Source organism: Zosterops lateralis (genome assembly GCF_965231275.1).
Source record: "Zosterops lateralis genome assembly, chromosome: 2".
In the NCBI taxonomy this organism is placed as follows: domain Eukaryota; kingdom Metazoa; phylum Chordata; class Aves; order Passeriformes; family Zosteropidae; genus Zosterops; species Zosterops lateralis.
In genome coordinates, this window is record NC_139763.1 from 40,906,823 (window position 1) to 40,928,995 (window position 22,173).

At 37.0% G+C, this 22,173-nt stretch overlaps 1 protein-coding gene across 1 annotated transcript in view; it reads right to left on the reverse strand.

Moving 5' to 3' along the window:
• The window catches only part of IPO5 (importin 5), a 45,071-nt gene that overhangs the window by 16,738 nt on the left and 6,160 nt on the right, over positions 1 to 22,173 (reverse strand). The window contains exons 3-17 of the mRNA XM_083854418.1: positions 17,554 to 17,746; positions 16,978 to 17,080; positions 16,677 to 16,773; positions 15,574 to 15,678; positions 12,291 to 12,413; positions 12,082 to 12,202; positions 8,503 to 8,590; positions 5,278 to 5,384; positions 2,801 to 2,925; positions 2,622 to 2,711; positions 2,361 to 2,534; positions 1,918 to 2,136; positions 1,383 to 1,466; positions 549 to 681; positions 334 to 455 (exon numbers count right to left, since the gene is read on the reverse strand). Coding sequence (XP_083710544.1) covers positions 334 to 455; positions 549 to 681; positions 1,383 to 1,466; positions 1,918 to 2,136; positions 2,361 to 2,534; positions 2,622 to 2,711; positions 2,801 to 2,925; positions 5,278 to 5,384; positions 8,503 to 8,590; positions 12,082 to 12,202; positions 12,291 to 12,413; positions 15,574 to 15,678; positions 16,677 to 16,773; positions 16,978 to 17,080; positions 17,554 to 17,746 — 1,884 coding nt within the window. The remainder of the gene's footprint in view (positions 1 to 333; positions 456 to 548; positions 682 to 1,382; positions 1,467 to 1,917; positions 2,137 to 2,360; positions 2,535 to 2,621; positions 2,712 to 2,800; positions 2,926 to 5,277; positions 5,385 to 8,502; positions 8,591 to 12,081; positions 12,203 to 12,290; positions 12,414 to 15,573; positions 15,679 to 16,676; positions 16,774 to 16,977; positions 17,081 to 17,553; positions 17,747 to 22,173) is intronic.

Below are 22,173 nucleotides of genomic sequence, written 5' to 3' on the forward strand. Positions count from 1 at the left end.
TGACAGCAGCATGAGTTCTCATTCTCAGGGCATGCATGTATTTTTAAACCAAATTCGAAAACAGTAATATTTGAAAAAAGTACTACTTTTTAACATATTCAATTCTTTGAGTTTTGCTAACATAGGCAAACCATCTGTTAATTTTAAAATTTTTAACTAAAAAACCCATTTTTAATCAAGTAAACCACACAAAACTATGTGCCTGTGATCAAACTAAGCAGTATCACCCAAAAAACTCACATGAGACAAAAAAGAATACTTTGGTTACAGACTTTGGCTTCAGACTTGACTGACCAGAAACACATAGATCACCAAAACTGTTTTATTACTCACCAGCATTTGGCATGCAGTTGCTTTTTCTTCAAGGCCTGCAGTTTTAATTCCAAAACTCTGCTGATCGCCTATGTTTACAAATTCCCAACCATCATCATCACTCATATTCTCCATATCTTGCGCTGTTACACAGAGGGGAGGAAAAATAATCTAAAAGTGCTACAAAATCATTCATTTCAGTACACTTTTCAAGCAAAACATCATTTTAAACCTACTGTCTAAAAGAGCTACTTCAGGTTTAATGGATGCAGTCTTCATTAAAGGTCCCATGACAACAGGGAGGTACTGCTGAAATTCTTTTCCAAGAATTTTACACATTCTGGCCCATGCAGAGATCATGTAAGAAATCTAGAAAAGAGAAGGCAGAATTTTCATGTCCCACATTTTATTTTAATGCATACTTAAAAGGAAAGCATAAGGGAAATACATTACACAATAGGACTTCTGAAAAGAATTTGTTAGCAGTTCATAAAGCTTATTTCAAAGAGAAGTAATCCAACATGCAATCCACATAAAAGTGCATCTTCAAAAGACATCCCAAGTTTAACAACACCTTGACAGCACCTCTGATCAAACTTGCTATAAATGTAAAAATGTGACAGTGTAAGATTCCTGATTGCATTGCAAAGTGCTTGTTTCAAAAAACAAATTTTTCTGAAATATTTCCCAGATTTAAACAATACTACCAAGCCACACTCCTGAAAATGGTAAAATAGAGCAGAAAGTAAAGAAGGCTGCAGTACTATGATTTCAGAGGAGTATTTGTTTTCAAATGTACAAGTTAAAATAGCTCTCTGCTCATTAGAACAGTTGCTTAACAAGTCTTGTTGATCTATTTATAAGAAGGTGACAGCAAGCTCAGATTTCTTCTGCAAATATAGGTCCTGGAAGTCTCATTTCCTAACCACGCTTCTGTGAAGATTCTAGGGCCATCTCAATGTCATGTTTTGTAAGACAGGCTAGACAATTAGCCTGAAGGGTCAGAAACATCATGTATACAAGGAATGTTTTTAATACCAATGAGCTACAAAGACACAATTTTAACATACCTGTGGGTCATCATCTTCTAGTTCACTGAAGTCTGTCTGTGTCTTCAATAATAGCTGCATTACATCTGATGCATCCTGCATAAACTAGACACAGGAAACAACGTTTTTAAAGGCAAATTAAGATGCTGCTTATCAGAGACTTAAAAGCTCACTTAAATTAAACTTTTTCTGGCATCCACATACAAAACTATACCAAGATTCCTTTGAACTGCATAAATTTTGTCCCTGACACTGCCTAAATGAGATGCCATGTCATTTCCCTTAAGGCAAAAATAAATCTGAAAGGAAGAAAAAAATTCTTGCTTTCAACATTTTTCAGTGTGACAAGAATTACTTAAGCAACAATAAGATTCTATTCCAAATTTGTGAACCTAAGCAGCAACACAGTCACCTCAGAAACATAAAGACAAGCATAGAAATAAACAACAATATAGCTGTATGTTTAATAAGTGATTATACCAATTTAGTGCAAATACCATAAAAAACAAAGGCATTTAAAAATATATTTAGACCATTATATAAAATCTAAACTTACCTTTTCTTTGCCAACAGCAAGACCAATTAGACTGATGCATTCAATAGTCTTTCCTCGTAGAAGTCTTAATTCCTTCTGAACAGCATTTTCAACAATGTGTTTTAAGGAGGGCATAAATAAATCATAGTAGGGAACAAACTTCTCCTCTACTGTATCTGCAACTGATGCAATTGAAGTCACAACTTGCTCCAGAACTAGCTTAGTGCCTTTCTGTATCAGCTTGGAAAGAGGAAGAATAAAGCGTTAGATTTCTAAAGCACACATTTTATTTAAAAGCATGCCAAAAGTAAGAATCTGCTCTTGCACATATGCTAAATCTCACCAGTTTAGACCATCAGCAGACATGTACACTGGCTCATTTCTGAGGTCTTACGTCAGCTATACTTATTCTGCCTACGTAACAAGGTTACCCTCCATCAAGCAGTTTGTTCAGTGTATTATACCTCTTGTAATTTTATCACCATAATGGAATGAAGATGCTTCACTAGATTATCCAAATACGGAATAAGCAGTGACTTGGGACAATCTTCAGTGAAGTTTATGAGTGCTGCAGCTGCATGGGCTTGAACACGCCGGCTGCCTTGATCCTCCATGGTTTGTAGAAGAGCTCCTATCACCTGAGAAAGAAATACTCCTTTTTAGACAACAAATTTCTGAATGGGACATAATTTTACTTTTTTTTTCTCTGCTACTCTACTACTTGCCTTCTCATGAAATTTCTTTTGAAACCCAGGTGCAAAGTCAGTAGCCATTTGTCCAACAGCGTTACAAGCAGCGTATCTTACTCTGGGATGCTGAAAAAGTATTTCCCTCAAATAGTTAACAAGCAGTTGTGAAAACAGAAATGAAAACATTTTGAAATAATTACTAGAACTATACTCACAGGATCCTGAAGGAATAGCAAAACAAAATTAACGATTTCATTTAAAATTCCCTCCATCTGTTGGTGGCAACCTTCTCCGATGGCAGAGAGTGCCATCAAGCCAGCATGCCTGTACTTCCAGTCAGCTACAGAGGAGGGAAAATGAAGTGTTACTCATTTTGGAAACTACCAAGAACTACAAAGATTAATCACCTTTTCTTTGCAGGGGCTGGGGGACACAGGAGGAGGCAGAGTGAAGAACAGAAGATGGAAGCTAATGCATCTACTTGATTTGTTAAATACTTTTCCATTTTCCTCATACATACTTCCAGAGATGCACAAAAAATTGAGTGTCTAATCCAGGCCAAATCTAGACCTAGAAAAAAGAATTCTTAACTGCTGATACAAGTACATACATAGTACTAATACCTGGAAACTACATTTTAATTAAATGAGCTGACCAGGCAAACATCAGGACAGGGTTTTTAGTATTTTTCTTTCCCTCTCCTCCATCTTTTTTCTAGTATCATCAGAAGATGATACGTTTTTAGTATCATCAGAAGAGCCCATACCTTCCTGAAGGAAAAGGTCTAATGACTCAAACAACATCTGAATTTATAACAAATAAATGATTGGTACTAAACTTTTCAGCAGTCTTCTCAAGGCTGTAAAGAAGAGTAACATTCCACCAATGATGTAAACTTTCCCCACCTCCAAGTTGTATTAGCTTACGCTCAGGGTAGTGGTTATTGTAGAAATTAATCTTTCATGCCCCTCTCTCTTTTTTATTGATCAACATGTGCAAAACTCCAATTTCTTTTATTTCTTTTTTACAAAAATCTTTCTCTGTGCTAGAAATCACTAGGATTACAGAAGAGAAAACCAAAGGAATAAACAGGTTTACTACATGACCTGTGGGAAAGGCATGTTACAGAACTTATCTCCCAAAATAGCACAATATTTCATTATTGCTGGTAACATATTGCATTCCTGGAATGAAGAACATCACAGTTTGGAGCAGTAGAATCCTGACACTCAAGCTTCTGTCTGACCAGGATGCGACGAAGTATCATCTTGACAGAAGGTACAACAGAAAAGCTTATTGTGTGCTATTTCAGTTCATTAGATGTTCCTAGTTAAGCCTACACCTTGTGACTCCCACTGCATTACTGTTAGCATGTATTCCAAACTTGAAATTAATGAACCTACAAAGGGAAACACAATCTTCTTTGCACCATCTGGCCACCCAATCAAAATTCAAAAGTCTTTAATTATTATTTCAATAAATATTTGTAAGAAAGAGGGGATAGGAGAAGGAAAAATTTGACTTTTGAGAGTATTGTCAATGTTTTAATCAAAGTGTCCTCATCTTTCCTCCCAAGTCCCTACCAGTGAGAGCTTCCAATCCAAACATCTTTTGCATTTTCCTTCTCCAAAGAGATTAATGGCTATGGACAGTTCTGATCCACAAGGAAACAAGCATCAGGCATGAACTGCAAGATCTCCTCTTCACAGGAGTCAGGTCTTCAGTGATTCGACTCCACACTTCTCTGAATGTATTAAAAAATTAGCTAGTTGCTAGCCTAGAAGGCACCAACACTGGGTCAGGTTAGCTCATTTCATTAATAAAACTTCCTTTATAAACCCCTTTAATTCCAAACAGATTTTGAAAGTGTTCACACACAGCAGGTGCTATACTACCTTGAGTAGCCCTCTGTTCCATACTCAAAATGCTAACAGTCTTTTCTGGACTGGGTTTTAAACCACAAAGGCAAAAATACTACCCACAACTTCTGTGTTATCTTCTACTCAGGTTAAAACCACAGGTCAGGTGAAAGCACATGAAAGCAATGCACAGTATTTTTTTTAATCACTGGCTGAGCAGGCATTACAAGCATTTTAAGAGGAAAAGAAGCATACAAAACAACTGATAAGAATATATTGAAACACCTCATGAAACAAGTATTAAAATCAACATACCAAAAAGACAGCCTACCAATGGACCTCTGTCCATCAAATTCCAAGGGAAAAAAAAACAAGTTTTCCTCTACAAACTGTAACATATTAAAATTCCACTTAAGTGCAGCACTTCTGAAGAAGCAAAAAACACTGAGCTACAGAAAAACAGGTGGCACTTTAGACAAACTTAAAGTACTGTGAGGGTTTGTTTAGGGATTTAGAGAGAAAAACTCCAAGTCTTTCCTTATTTTATGTAATTCATAAAAAAAATTGGTGTTTTTTTTTTAATGATATCTCTGCTCAGCTGTCCATGTACCAGAAAAAAATGTTGTAATGCACTCTATGTAAGTTTAATAAATTGATCTAAGAGAAGGTATAAACTTTCAAGTACACAACATTTACAGTTTTTGCTGCTGAGATCAAAGATGGAAATGTATAATAACATATCAAGTGGCTAAACACAAAGACTTAAGAGGTACTGCAGTTCCTGGAAAGGACAGAATTGTTAAAAAATAATAAAAGAAAATGCAGTTACTTACGATTCTGAAGCATTTGCATAATATGTTCTTTAATCATAGGCAAAACAAGTTTCCCTCCAAGGCCACATGCCATCCTGTCCAGCGCACTCTCACCAGCCACTGCATTGCTAAATATTGATTACACAAATATTAGAGGTTTGATACCTACAATAAAACAAGCAGCCCAACAGAGTGCTTTTCCCTGCAGCTCTAGTCTTCTAACTTTTGCCATCTGAAAACAGGAGCCTCTTTAAATAAATAAACCATACCCAAATCTAAAAACACACACAGCAGTCACACACCAGTAAATAGTTATTTACTATTCCTTGGATAGTTATTTACTATTCCTGTTATTTGCAGGCCACTGATTAAGTCTACTACCAAAGAAACTTGAGTCTTACTAGCACTAGATCCCAAGGCACAGATTTAATTACACAGCAGTTACACACACCTAGAAAGCTGAAACTAAATTTGCAATGAATGAAGCAGTAATTTTGTCATGAGAACATAAACCAGTTCAGACTTGCTATGATTCAGGTGAACCAGCAGAATTCAAACTTTGGCACACAAGAGACCTTTCTTGTATGACTGTACTCAGTAGCATGGTCTCTTGTCAATGACCCAGGCAGAAAACATCCAGTCCAGGTGAGGAATTTGTTACTCTTGGCCAGTTACAGAACTTAAAGTTGCCCAACATTATCTGTACAAAATGATTTGTCCCACCACCCAATGGAATTATTCCCTACAAAAAAGCAAGAAAGTTTCCAGGACACAAATAACTACTGTTAAGTCTGGGTATGGCTGGCAGTGTAGTAACTCAAGGTTATTACAGTCCATCCTAGACACCCACGATGATGAAAAAACTGAGTAATGGTTCAGAAAGAAATCAATCTCCCTCTTTAAAGTTTCAGTAAAGTGGGTCAGAAACAGGTCTTCAAATTACTGTGCTTGAATCCCCAAGTCTCATTAAAACCACGAATAATCTAGAAACTGACACATGGTGAACAAAAGTGATTGTGAAAAAGATACTGATAGCATTGTATTTGTTGCTCAGATTAGTCATGTTCAAATAAACAGACACATCACCAGCAGGACAATGGAGCATGGGCACAGAGTTAAACTGGAGCAAACTCACTAAAGTCAACAGCAGCTTTCATCTGAAATTCCATTCCTTGAGCTTTCTTCCCACCATTAATTCACACATTCAGTTTCAAGAAATAAAGATAGTTTATCTCAGAAGACAAACACATCTCCCTCTAATGTTTGCAAGGCTTTTGCCAAGCAAAGAGGAAGTTGGATAATCTTTTCCTCCTTTAGAATTTCATTCCTTTATGAAATCAGAGCAACAAAAAACTGGAAATGCTAAAGTATTCCCTGCTGCTTTTGTGTGGGCTGACTCATATCCCCCTTAATCAGATCTGAACACACCCTAACTAGGGTGCAGCCTGATGATCATTAGCCTGTGCCTGGGACTGCACAAAAACTTTAGTCTTTTTATGAAGCTACAAAGACTCAAGCACCAGGAGACATCAGCATGCGCATCAGGCACTGAGCTCTCTACAAAGGTAAGCTTTAATGGTGGGAAGCACATAGCAGCACTAGGAGTGACCCTGCTATAAGAAAAACTGCCCTCAGACACACAATCACCAGAGACAAGCTCATATCCCGTACTTTGTGTCTAAGTCTCAAGCTCTCCTAGCACTTCCAGAGCCAATGGAGCTCCTTCAGGCTAAGGTTGTCAAGCATAACTTGTTTTCTGGTCTGTGCTCACTCTACTTGTGACTTCTAACAAAGAAAAGGAAAATTTTCATTATGAAATCCATAGCCAGCTACGCTCTATTTAGAAGAACTAAGTTACTCTGCTGACAATAAAGAGAAAATGGCATGCCTCAAGTGCATGATTCAGCATCCTTACTAAGCTGCCTAAAGCAAGACATCTGAATAAATTTCCACACCCTGAAAGGCTTGATAAGGATATGAACTTGAATATTCTATTCCCTCTTGAAATTTTATTGACTGAAAAGATTCAAATACTTAACAAACCTGAATATAGTGGTGGTGTCTGACACCTGTATAGCAAAATTTCAGCACTGAGGAAACAGGTTAAAAGGGTATGGTCTACTACGTGAGGGAGAGAAGAAAGGACAGTTCACTTTCAATTTCATAATCAAAGTGAACTAAAAAAATTATTTCAAGGAAGGCAAAGATTAAATGTATTATTCCATAAATTCCTACATGGGTGTCTTTACATACCTGCCAGCTGTTAGAAGTTGCTTTACAGCTTAGGGTAAATGAACATCTCTTCTATTATCTATTTTCCTGGAAGATCTCTAAGTGTTCTGAGATAAATTGTCTCAAAATACTAATTACATCTGAGTCTGGGTGAGCCATGTATGTCAAAGAAGTGTCTAGACTGGTAAATGAACATCCATGTCTTTATAAAAGTGTGAAAATAGTTACCTCCTACACCTATTTCTGCTTTCTTCCACTTCACTCTAAGAGTAGCTGGACAAGAGCAAATGTAACAGGATGCTGTACACTAACCACTATTTTAGTAAAAGGCTGGAGCAAGCTACAAAGCATGTAGGAATAAGCAAATCCAAATGACTGGACATCTTTAGATCCTCCTTGCCTAACACACAACAAGATAACCTATTGCTAGCCATACCAAGGGATGTAAAAAAATAGCAAAACTGTAGTATTTTTGGACTGGTTGAAATCTAACAAGGAATTCTGCCATGCATGATGACATCTCTCCAAAATATTTTTTTTTTTCTAAAACAACAAATTTTCAAGGGCACAGATACATAAAAATACAAAGACATTGGTTGTGGATGATTGAACAGGTCAATATGCTTCAACCTGGCTTCCAGCTAACTTCAGGATTAGCCCTCAATTTAGAGGATCAGGAGGCAATGACTTCTGAACTGAGTAATATAAATGACAGAAAAAAAACAAAAGCTAAAGGCTTTAAAAAGTTACAAAAGTACAAAACAGCAAACATGGAGACATGCAACTTGTCTAATTACAGCAAATATGAAAACTGAAATAATTTACTTCCTTGCTGAACACTGCCTAAGTAACCTAAGTTTAGTAACATAAGCTGCTGATGACTGAAGGAACAAAATTACAATAGTTATTTGAATAAAAAAAAGTAATGCACTACAGGTATTTGCATTCTGCACTTTAAATGTGCCCTTACCCACAGCCTTGATAACACATTGAAACTACTGGTTTCATAATTACCTGTCAAAATCATCATCTGCAAGCTCATCTGCATTTGCCCAATCTTCATCTTCTTCCAAGTCAACCATCATTGCTAACATCTGAGGAACTGAAAATAAAACAGATTTAAACTCAGTCTGATCTCTTAAAATAGATTCTCAAATAACAAATATGAATTTCAAGTTTTCTCTTTTCAAACATTTTTGAAGAAAAACAGCTTTTTGAAGAAAACCAGTAGCAAATGGCCAGGTCTGTCACACTGCATCAGCCAATAATCCAGAACTGATTGCCAAAGAAGTATTTTCAGAAACTCAAATTGAGAATAAAAAAATTTTGAGTGTATAACTTACCAAGACTCAAAATATCATGACAATTATAAAAAGCAAATTCCTTACTAATGTCTATATTCTTGAAAGAGTTAAAAACAGTATTATATGCCTTAAGAATTCTGATATACTTCCTTATTTTTTCTGAAACTCTGACATCATCCTTTGAACATTTACTAATGAAAGAGACTATTAATTATGAAAGAATACTACTAAACCCTTAGTTTTGTTAACAGAATAAGTTTTGTCAACTATTGATGCAGCGGTCACTTAGCATAAAGCTTCTCTCTTACAATGAGGCCACAGTTTAAAACTTGAGATTTTTTTTTTCCCACCAAATGCAAATTTTTCTTTTGTATAATCAACATATCTTGCACATTATAATCCACCAGTTTTCAACTTCTATCTCTGTAGATTTATTTTGTCCATTCTTCTCATTCCATGTCTTTATAGAGACTATTACAAAATCTCATCAAAGTATTAAACTACTGTGCAATAAGGATCACCTATTCTTATGAGTTCTTGCAGGAGGAAGGAGTACAATGGTTTGTCTGCTCTAAGTCTGCCAGTTGCTCTGCCCTGAGGTGAAGCAAGGGGTGAAGTCTACCTTGCACTTTTCAGAGCAAAATAAGGCACTCTTAAGCACTTCTTTACTCTGTATCATACACCGATCACTCAGAGCAGTTTGAATTTAGTGTCATTTATGCAACAAAGTTTCACTTTGGCTTGGAAACAAAAGATTTCAGTGAAATACTCAACCTTTGACCATTAACCATCTTTTTAGCACAGAGTACCACACATCTTGAAGACAGTCATCACAGGTAACTGCCCTCTACAGCAACCTACCTGGAAAACTAGCAGGCATCCACTAACTGTTCATGCTGCTAATGACATTTACTGGAACTAATTAAGTATAGTGCAACTAATGAATTTCATAATATACCTGCACTATTGTAAACTACCATAGAGATAACACCCTAAGCAAACTCACCACCACACATCTGGACAGATGAGAAACTTCTGGTCAGCTGATGACAGAAAAAAAAAATACTGCTCACTGACAGCATTGTAGGGCAAGTATCAAAAAAAGGTCAAATTATGGATTTATTTGCTTGGTGTGGGTGTACCTTTTCAGGCAGAGGATATTCTATGGCTTCAAAAACTTTCAGAGGCCTCTTATGTACTATCAAGGTAACTTAAGAGACACTGTGATCTCTCTAGCACGATGCCCACATGTCAGTTTTACGTACATTCATTAGACCTCAAAAAATGCCAAAGTATTACAGTTTTACAGTTATTAAAGTTAAGATTTTCAGACACAGACACACAGAAGTACACACATGAGGACTATGGACTGTCGCAATAGCTATGGAATATGGAAGACAAACATAACCTAACAAAAATGCTCTGCGGCTCCAAAAAGTCATATCAATGTTATTTTGCTACTAACAAACAAGGCTGAGAACAAACTCTCATCCAATGTGTTCTGGCCATCATTGTATCTAGAACCTGCAACATGTTGTTTCCTATTGATGTTTTACACCAATGTGGCTGCCAGAAAGTGTAGTTTCAGAGAGTTTTTAAAAAAAATTGTAGAGCATGCATAGAAATTTCAACATTGTCCCAACAAGTCCTCAAAATTTAACTACTGCCAATATATAGACTCTTACAAACATGTTAAGCATAAGCCCACTAAGCCTGCTTCTTATCAGAGCAATAAAACTCTCTGCAATCCTTTGAGCTCAAGAAGGGAAGTCTTAATCCAAGTGGATTCCTGAGCAGCTAATTGGCACACAGGACACACACTCCTAAACCAGCACTGTGATCAGTAAAACCAACACAAGATGACAATTTTGCCTAACTCCCAGTTCTAGTTGTGATCTACCAAGTGATCTAGCAGCTTCTCAGTTGAATGAAAACAGAAAGCCTTTTAAATTAAGACACAAAGCCAAGACAAAACCAATTCTTTTTTTGCTACCTTTTTATCATTCCCTGGACACAACTGCTTTACCAGTTCTGCAAAATAAATGTCCTTCTCCTTAGTGATACATTAATAATAAGACTAATTTTATGATGAATTCCAAATGAAAGGCATTTGATTCCCATATGGTTCTTTATCTTAATAGAAGTATTTCTTTCTTAAACAGCAACTAGCAACCTTAAATAATAGGAATACATTCTAAAGAGGTAAGGGGTACTTCTCTTCTGAACAAAGAACAAGCTTGTAATGATGTGGGGTCAGCATGTGTCAAGCATTAATAATTCCAACAAGCTACAGGATGGAGCGAAAATAAAGCATTCTGAAAATTTACAGATTTCAAAACATGTTCTACAGAACCTCTTCAAAATTATTCTACAAAACTCACATCAATATTTTAAATACTTAAGCCAAGCAGATCCACTTTACAACATTTTCCAACAGAAGTTTTATAATTTTAGTGACATCTACAACTTTTCTCAAGCTGAGCACACAGCAAAATTGTAGTATTGTTGAGCCGAGCACACAGAAAAAGTTGGCTTTTATGCAAGTTGCAGAAAAAAGCAAGAATTTCGACAAACACAAGTGTGACAGGGAGGGAGAAGCAGGCTACACTGCTGTGCCAGTGCCCTGATCTAGTCAAAGAAAGGGTTTAAAAGGCAAAGAAACACCAGTGCAAATAGCATTGGTGCTGAGGCTGCCCGGAAGACATTTATTTTTAGCATTTCAAATAATAATCCATGATTTAAACAGTGCCTCTTCAAAGACTTTATCATCCACATGTTAAATAGACTAATTAGATCATTTCTATGTATTTATACCAGCATCTGATTCTTTAATTCACAGCTTTAACTAACCACTGATGCTCAACATGCATGCTGAATTCCTTCAGTCTTGACTTGCCAGCACCACAGAGTATCTGGCCTACATATCAAACTCCAAACGTAGAACTTAAGAACTAAATGCCTTATTTTTTTTTTTTTTTTTTTGCTGTTACAGTAAAATTTTCCAAAGCCAGCAGAAAAGCATGCAAGTGGTGTTTTCTTTGGAAACATCTAATAAGAGTCCACTGTATTTTTATTCAAAATTTTGGTGCTGCACAGGCATGGATTAATTTATGAAGAGTAATGATAGGAAGGGGATTGCTCCATTAGGTGACACTGAATTGAGTTCTCTTAAGTTATGAGCACCAGCAAACTCTCAGTTGGATGTGGTTTTGCCACTGACCAACAGAAAAGTGAATTTAATACTGCAAAGGACAACTGTTTCAACAAAGAAAATGAGGAAAATACTTACTGGCTTGTGCAATAATATTTGTATGCCTCCTCAGCATAGCAGCAGCAGTTTCTGACAAGGCCACAATTACTTCTAGTGCCAACTGACGCTGCATGTTACTGAGACTGGCATCTGCACACAACTACAACCCAAAAGATTAGAGAAAATGGTTAGAACAGAAGTTTTGAGGTGGAAAGAAGTGATTCTTAAAAAAACATTCCTAGCTTTACCTTCAGAGTTAGTTGCAAAGTAGCTTCTAAATGTGGTCGTAAATACTTAGGAACAGAATCTGCAATTTCTACAAGGGATTTCAGAACAGAATCATCATTTTGGTAGCAGGAATCATTTAGAGCCTATAAAAGATAAGATGGAGACAAGATTAAATAAAAACAAACAACATTATGAATAGGACCAGTATTATAGAAGGAATTTCATTAATTGTATTCTTGTTTCTCTGAACAGTCTCATTTAGTATTAGTAGCTAAGTAGCTGAAGCCTGTGGCCACAAGAATTGACCAGAGTAAACTTTTTGTTAAAACTAACAATGAACTAGCTGATTCCAGCAGATACAAGCAGAATGAAGAAGATAAGAATCAAACAGACAATTCCAAAGAATCAAGTAACTTTATCAGAAGATCAGCCCTACAACAGTGAAAACTAGCAAGAAATCAAGAGACCACTAAGCAGAAGTAAGTGGCTGGGAACTGGGCCACCAGTGGCACACGTACAGTTGAGACACATGAATTGGGGTAGGGGTCCCTCTCTGGAGACACCAGCTCAAGCTGTAAACTGAGAACTCATAGAATATAATTAATTAGAAACCTTCACTCCAACTTTCAGCAGGATCCCAGAGTCAGACCCTGCTATATGACCTGTGTGCATAAATCCATTACAGGATACTATGCAGCATTCAAAACAAGTTTTCTGCAACTAAGTTATGGCTTACAATGTTCAAATCTAACAAATCTGCAGATAATCAGAAAGAATTAAGGTCACACATCAGAGGCTCCAACATGCAAAACCACCGAGTTCTGACAACTTCAAAATCCATGTAAAAGAAAGTAACTCTGCCCAAAGGAAGGAAAATGAGCCTCTTTTGCCTGTTACATTAGAAAAGTTTTGAATAGCTTATGCTTATAAACACCAGGAACCACAAGATAAAAGACTTTTTCCAGACACCCCTCAAGAGTCATCAAATTAAAGCAGACCTTTTAGCCCCCAGTCAATAGACAAGGAAAAGAGAAACAGAAATCAAGCTTCTTGCAACTATCTTTCCTAACCCATATCCACATTCTGAAAAGTAATTTAAAACTTACTTTTAAGTGATCAGGGTGGCATTTTTGTGCCAAAACAGAACACTGTTACTCAATGGTGTTACAATCCAGAAGTAAACAAAGCTTCAAAGAAAAAAGTCTTTACACTCACTTCTGAGATTTTGAGAGGAATTTTCATTAGCAAAGTATTTTATGTCTTCTTAATGTTGAAACATTTTTTGAAGTAACTAAGTGATTTTTAATATTTAAGTCTATATATCAAAGTTTTTGATAATGGCACTTATATAACCCACACTTTCAACACAGCAGCAACATCTTCTAATACCAGAAATGTTCTGGATAAATCTGGAAAAAAAATCTGTCACGGTTAAGGGCTTTTGGTCTAATAGCTAGAGCATCCTCTGATTCTCTCAAAGGACAATGTAATATTTACTGGAATTTTCTGCAAAACTGTATTTTATACCCATTGCAACTCCGACAGTTTTTTAAAGCAAGACTGGCTTTCTGAAAAAAGCAGCTCCAAGTGAAAAGTGAGCCCTAAAAGGTCGAAGCACTTTTCTCTAGTATCAAACAACATCCAAGGAAGTCAGTGAAGTTCTATCAGCTTTTACCTCCCTTTGCAGGAGAAAGCTTTGGGTAAAAGTTTCAACTGTCAGTTTAGGACGTTCAACTTCCAGCATAACCTTTATAGATCTTGTACTGAAAGGACTGATACGCCAAGTCAGAATTTTATTTTTAGCTTTTTTACTGCATCAGTATTTCAACAAAATGAATTTCAACAGCAACAAAAAAAGCATCCAACTGTCTCCAAAGGTCACTCATCACTATTCTAACACATTCCTATTTATAAACTCAGATCTTCATATCCATCTTGTGTTACCACAGCCAGAAAATCTAGTTCTTCTTGCAGTAAATACTTTAAAAAAAGACAGATCTCATAACACAGCTCTGTGCTCTGTATTTGCAAAGGAAAGCTTGGCAATGCGAGGGAGCCAAGTGCATGTGTCGTTACAGTGTCTACAGAGTGTAACAGTAGCACTTGAAGTTAGAGCACACAGAGTGGGCTATTAGCCCCAAACCTCTAAGTGCCACACATCAAGACAAACTCTGTGACCATCCCAAACCCTGCCTCCCCCTCCACTTACACAGTACTATGTAGCCAAGGTCCTCTCAAGCTGTCACAACTTTTAAAATTGTTACTGACATACAGGGACTAATCATCAAACAGAGACCTCAATATCAAAATACTTAATTTATACACACTATAGCCCATTTTCAAGTTCAGATGATTTGAATAAATTCCTCTCGGTTTGCACTTAAGGATCAAGCAGAATTCCACCAGTTGCAGATTCCAGTAGATTTGGCAAAATTTTTCTTCAGCTTGCCACAAAGCACATGCAGTTTACAGCTCACACTGTCAACAGGAACCTGCTGTTCTGACTTAGTGAGAAGTCTGTCTTTAATGTAAATTTAGCCTAATTTAAAATCACCAGAAGTTCACTTCCTGTGTTATCAAACTTAGTTGCTTCCACTGTTTCTTGATACAGAAAGGGAAGTGTACTGTGAAATTTCATCCTTCAGAGCTCAAACCATTTCTCTCTCTCTGGTTGGGCTTACAATAGGCTTCTCTGCAAAACTAAATAACCTTACACTAGAATTTCAACTTTTGCTCAAATTCATCCATCCAAGAGATCTTATCCAGCCTCAGAAATTACATGAAGCTTAAAATGGCCTTTTATTTGCAATTTTCTACTTTATCAAACAATAAAGACCATTTGTACAGACTCTTGTTCTCAGTCAGAGAATTTATGTTCAGAATAATTCCATGCTTTCCTCTAAAGTGAAGAGATACGGGACATCGCAAGTCCATGAACTCCCCAATTACAGATTACTTCAAATCTCAGGGAAGCCCATATTTAAACTATATTTCAATATCATGGTTAATTTAAAAGCTATATGATTTTGACCTATATACCTTACAAAGAATTTTAACACATTTATCTCTGTAACACTGCTTAAGTTGATCAGCACTGAGCTACTTTCTTTAAAATCCTATCAATGATTCTCTGTTTGCAAAATTCCTTATTAGTCCCTATCTTGCTGGTGACTGCTGTCTGGCTAAAATGCTCAGTTAATTCAGGTCTCAGCAAAAATTCATGAATTTGCAGACCAATAATTTACTTTTGAATGCAGTCAATACAGACTGTTATGGCACATTAAGTGATGTTTGGTTTCTTACCTGCAAGATTCCAGGTAGCAAGTCCGCAAAATGTTTAAGAAGGGGAGCATTGAGCTCATTAGCAAGCACAAATGCAGCTGCAGCTCTAGCAGACAAAGTTTTGATCTAAAAGACATGATTGGAAGAATAATGTGAGAAACTAGTACTGAAACATGCCTCTGCTAGTTTTTAACATGGGATTTTAAATTTTACTTCAAATTAAAGTAAAGTGATAATGAAGACCATCAGCATCTATGTTGTCTACAATACAAAAAGTTTATCATAGGAGGTGGCAAGTAGTCCCTAGTTCTGCTTTTTGTTTTGGTGGTTTTCATTTAATGAAAGAAAAAAGGAAAAAACCCATTGTTTTCAACTTCCATCAAAACTTCAAATGTGCATGCAAGTGTCAGTCTCATTTTTCAAGAAGTGTGATCTAAGTGTTTAAGACATTCTTCTTTAAAGGCATGACTTGTGGTACTTTAGAAAATGTTATTCAGTTGACTTTCAAAGGTCAGAAAAAGTAATCCTTGGGGGAGCAGCAAACTGAACCCATATATCACAGCAGGGTTTCCCATCCTTGCCCAGCATTTTCCACAAGAGAAACATTTTCAAAGTACAATTCTCTGCACAAATCAATTAATCTGAAGCCTTCCAGAAAAAGCAAGGCTTGCTTACACACCCTTGAAGCAAAACATGCACAAACAGTTCAAGCAGCTGTCATATATTCAGAATTTTGAGACATACCATGTACAGATACTGTATGTAGAGACAGGACAGACTTACACTGTTAAACACAAAGGCCAGAAAGAGAATTTAACAAGGAGTTTCTGACCCCTCAATGCTGCTGGCTACAATCCCATCTGCTTGGGGTCACTGCAACTGGTTTTCTCCAAGGATAACTAGGGAAGAATCTGGGCCTGAGCAATGAGCACCCAGTCAGCTTTAGCACCACAAAAGGGTCTGAGCCTTTGGTTTTGCAGCAGGCACAGTCAAAACTCCATATGTACATCAGTTTCAGGTAATGAAATTCTCTGGTTGACATCTATGTTTAACCTTTGAGACTACTGCACTGAGTTTCTATGCTCAGACCATACTAAAACCCCCAAAGAATATAAAGGTCTTACTGAGGGATGCTCCTGATCTTGCATACATTGAACCAGCATTCTCTTAATGACATCTAAATAGTGTTGCTGTTGATTCCCAAAAATCCCAGGAAAATTCCTAAGGATAAGACCAAAACATTAATAAAAAAATTTACACAAGTTCATGTTAAACTACTATTTCAAACTTATCCATTAAGTTACAGATTGTAACTGTACATGTTTAAAACAAATGAAATAAATATGATTGCTAGTTAATTACATTGTGACAGTTTTTCTTTTATTTTCAGATGTGACTTGGCTAACCTACAAAAACGTAGCTTACCAGAAAATATGTAGAGCAGCCTCACGCAGTCCCACATCCTGAGAGCTGACAGAGTCAAATAAGAATTTCAGAACTTCTGGCCACTGGTTGTTGCCATCTTCATCTACATTAAACACAACAAAGTTTTAGGATAAGCAAACTTCAGAATGGTGAGATATCAATTGTGCAGGAAAACCAGTCATCACTGACTCCCTGATCTGAAGATGTGCCACAATGTCACAATGTAAAATACTGTGAAATGTTTAATCTAAAAACACTCCAGAACAGATGATCTCTGTTTACTGCTACATAGCAGCACCCAAAAAAAGAAACTGATGCAATGTTCAGCATAACTCGTAACAATTTACACAATTTATACACTTAAACTCGAGCAAATTAAAAAGCAGAGTCTAAGAATATTATTTTTATCTGGTCAAGGATAGTGTGAACAAATACTAGGTTCTGTTATAGGCCCTGGAATCAGTAAACACACCATGTGCAAATGCCCAAGCAGGACTAGAGAACAAGAGATACAAATACAACCACTATCAATACAGAAACATTTTATTACAGTATCAACTTATATAAATAAAGTACCTATTAAATTCCTGGCCAATTCAGCGACTATGTCACATATTTTCTTTCTCATGGTGGACTGCCTTTCTAACTGGATAAAGAGCAGCAATTCAGTCTTGACTGATGTCTGATCCTCAGGTGACAGGGCTGGATAAACTTCTTCAAATGCAGATGACAACAGGCGGCGCAGAAGGACAGCTGCCATCTGCCGAGCCTGTGGAAGGAGACGTGTGTGTGTTATAAAGTGTACGATGCGATAATCATGTTCCTACAAGGGAACAGCAACATCATGCTTCCAAATGACACTTCCGTTGTGTAGACTCCTTTGGTGAATGAAATACCTCTCAAGCAACAGATGACATTAATGATATTAAAAAAAAATAACACAGTAAAGAAACATCAGCTTACAGCCATGTTTCTGACACTTACAGCCCTTCAAAGAAATAATCACAGTACTGAAGTATTCAGGATTTTCATACAGCTGAACCTCAGATATATTTTGTGGCAAGTTAAGAACTGAGCTGTGTTACCGAAAGATCTTTAAAGCATTAATTCTTTCTATTTTAAATGGCCTCATGAGGTCATTATAATCAAGACAGGTTTTTCTGGATTAAAAAGTGACTTATTGAGACAACTTCATCAGATAATTAATCTATAAATACTCTTCCACTTTCTCAAACAAATAAACTTAAAGCTAAGTTTAAGTTAAGCTCAAGATTCAGGAACCTACAGTTAGAATTTGGCAAATAAAACTCTTCTCTGAACAATAAAAAAGCCACATATGGAAAAAGAAAACCCAAATCCAAGTCAAACCAAAGCTTACAGCATTTTGCAGCCCTATGATGAAACATTTTCCTTTAAACTTGAACTCAAGCATAGGAACCTCAATATCACATACTACAATCTTGTTTCCTGTATGTGTATGTATGTGTACACCTATTTCACAAGAGTACAATTTAGATATCCCTGTTTATTTACAATTGTACAAGAATTAGAAGCAAAAAACATGGCTTAGTGATTCAAAACTAATAGAGCAACACATGCAGTAAAGGCAAAAAGACAAATGAAGCTCTCTGAATAACTTAATAGAATGTTCACCAATTGGTGTTTAAAGACACACAGTAGTTAAAAATCACCATCCAAACTTCTGAAGTTTAACACATGTAACAAAACCTTATGTGTTTTAAATTCGCACAAAAACTAACCCAGACTCAATTTTTTCCTAAGATATTCTTATTTAATGTGCACTTGAATGACATTATGACTATAAGCCTTTGAAATTCAAAACTGTTCAGTGAGCAGCGAAAGTAATCAATTCCAATTTCTCAATGGTGTTACTATAGCACAACCTATAGATGTGAAACACAAACTGCTGCAAAGTGTCAACTTCTAACATACCCTGTAAATATCAGGTATTGCTAGAACATCACCCAAGATACTGTTCTTATGTTCTGCAGTCTCCAGACTCACTGTGTCTTTTTCTAATCTACCCAGCTCTCTTCTGCACAGCCAAAGGGTAGTGCACACAAAGTGTCTCTGTATCAGCGGACGGAAAGGAGTAGAACTGGACCCAACTCTTTATCATTCCTTATCTCCTCTTCACCATCTCCAGTGTGGACTAAGGCCACCACAGATGTAGGACTAGCTCTTCCCTAGCAGATGTAAGGAAGGCAGCAGGTGAACAGTCACAGTGCCCACCTGTGCTGTAGCTCCCATCAGAAGCCAAGATTCTCTAGCAATAGGCTGTCATACAGAAGGGGAACACAAGTTTGGAATGACATTCTTCCTCATTGCCTGTGGGAATCTCACTAACAATGTGTCCAAAAACATTCACGGTACTGCAACATAATGGTATCTTTCTGTCTCCCATCCCTTGGAGCATCAATACTGGGGAATATTAAAATTTTCAACATTAGTATGGTAAACTTCCACAGAAATGCCTTGAGTGGGGAGCAAGTTCACTGGGACTAAACACAGCACAACCTCTGGTGTTATGTCTTCCTTTACTCAAGGCATCGTGTTTCAGTGCATATTTCCTGACATTTGATAATGACTGAACTCACATTATATTATATTCCTTCATGAAGTAATAGCAGGTGGACAGACAGGGAATAGAGGTGGAGACTACATGCTTTACGAAAACAGGGATAAGAATTTCCAACTCTGAAGAATTTAAAATATTAGAAGACTGATTGCAAAGTAAAAACACAAGTAGCAAGGCATACAAAAAGACACAAGATCAGCAATACCTGAATTATCTCCTGGTTATAGTTACTAGCTTAGGGAAAAAAAATCCCCAAAATCCCTATAGCAAACTCAAGTGTTTTAAGGAGTGAAAAATTACTAACTGACTTCTAATAATAAAAAAATAGCATATTTTCCTCAGCAGATATTCACTTACATATGAAAACTATCATTGTCAACTTAATTATGACAAACATGGCTGAATTAATGGCACCTCCAGGGCTGTTTCTTCTACTCTGAGAAAGACTATATGTATTTTTCACATACCCCAGAGGTTCTTTTATATTTAAGTATTTCAATATATGTACTCAAACAAGCATTTTAAAATCCTGCAATTTAGCGGCAATAGCTTTTAATGAGGAGAGGAACAATATAAAGCATACATCCCCAAAGAAGGAATTCCAGCTACCAATGAAGCATAAAGAGAACACATTTTTTCCCAGCATTGGGTCTTCTGCATGGCTAAATTACTGAGATGCTCACATTCAACTGAAGTGTTATAGTTATTAATATAAAAAGTAGTCACAATATTTAAATTCCAACATACTGCTTCTGATTAGTAGAATTTATAGGGTGTTAAAATGTTTTAGTATTTTCGGGATGATGGAAACAAGGCACAAGAAGAAAATCAATTTGCTGAACAGGGCAGCAGTACAATTATGAACAGCAATCTGGGATGCCATGCTCTCCACCAATACTCAAAGCATCCACGTAACTCTATGTATTTTCTAAGAAAAAGTCTGACTATCTTGTGTTGCACTTTTGTTTTATTATTCCTTTCAAGTCCTCAAGGAGGAAAACATGCAGGGATGGAAGTAAAGAACATTTAGCACATGGTCCAAAGATGGATATGCACAATGTCATTCAGAGATCTAGTCCTATGTGGAATTCAAAGCACAGAGTGCCCAAGGTCCACAGACAGCTCAAAGGTAGAACTGTGGGGCATCCTTGGGCTGCCTTCCTTCCCAAAGGCTGAACAGGAAGCTGTCCACAGCAGCAGTCTTCAAACTAAGAAATGCATCCCTTCATGTGACAATATGGGCAGAGGTCAGGGAGAGGTCAGGGCCCTCCAAGAAAGCTGTGAGTACAGCAGAAACAGTTTTACAGAGCATTTGTTATTTTATCAGTCATCTGTAAATTAGGACACAATCAAAACCTGCCAATCCAGAGCTAACCAAGAAAAAACAAACGCAGGAGAAAATGCAGAACTTCTGCTCCTCTCAAAGATTTACATGGTAAATCAAAACTGCAAGGTAAAAGCCTAAAATATCTAAGACAAGTCCCAAGAATAAAAGGAATCCAATAAACTGTGCATATATCTCATCTTTCTGTACAGCCCTTTCTGTACAGTTCTGTACAGCTGCATAGAAAATAGAGTCTTAACTTTTTAACAGTGAGGCTACAGGCGCAGGAAGTAAGGACAAACCCTGCCTCAGACTGAGGTATACAAACTTGCACATCCCCTGACACAGAAGTGTTATAACTGCTAAGTCAGATGCTTCCCCCCACTTCAGTGAACAGTGTTAATTTGCTATTAATGCAAATGTTAGCATTAGCTACATGGTGTTTCCTACCTCGAATGCAAGAGGTACTGGGAGCACCATCTGTACCCTTGTTTCTCCATTTAAATGCTGAAATTACTGGGTTGCAGAGGGAGAATTTCCCCAACTGCTGTCTGAATAGCCCTAGAAATCTTGTACTCTCTACAACACAGACACCCAGCTCATGCAAATAGGATGAGGTATTTTCTTCAGCCTAATTTTCCTGCAAGGAGGTAAAGCAATACAGAGGCTTCAGGATGAAGAGGGATCTGAACCCAGCTTTCACACAGTCTGGACAAGGCTGGACAAGGTTTAAAGTTCTGAAGCTCCTTCCAGTGTCCTGTGTTTGGTGGCACTGATACATCCAGTGTGCTCAGAGGACACACACCAGGCCCAAAGCTCTATCCACTGGTGACATGCAATATTCTGCTCAGCATTTGGATCTCTATAAAACATATGCAGAAACTACCTGTTGATACCAGCACCATATTAAACATGCACAGAATGTTTCCTAGCATGTTTATATGCAGTGTTTAGATTGAGCACAGGGATTACTTCACTTAGGCTCTAATTAGGCTACTAAGTAGTTGGATTTACAGGGAAGAGGTTGTAGGTTCTATTAATCAGGATTTTTTGAGTCCAGCACCTAATGCTTACTTATGTTAAGAGCTAACATGAAAACCATTCTTTTTAATCCATTGGTGGAGTTAAATGTCAAGGTTTTCTACAAATGTTAGCCTTTGATGTCTTCGGCAAGAGTAATTTCTAGAGGTGAAAAGGGGTTTTTTTTTGTACTTTTCAGGTTTGGAATCCAAGTCATTGGCAAGATTCCTAAGTTTTACACTGGGCTATTTCC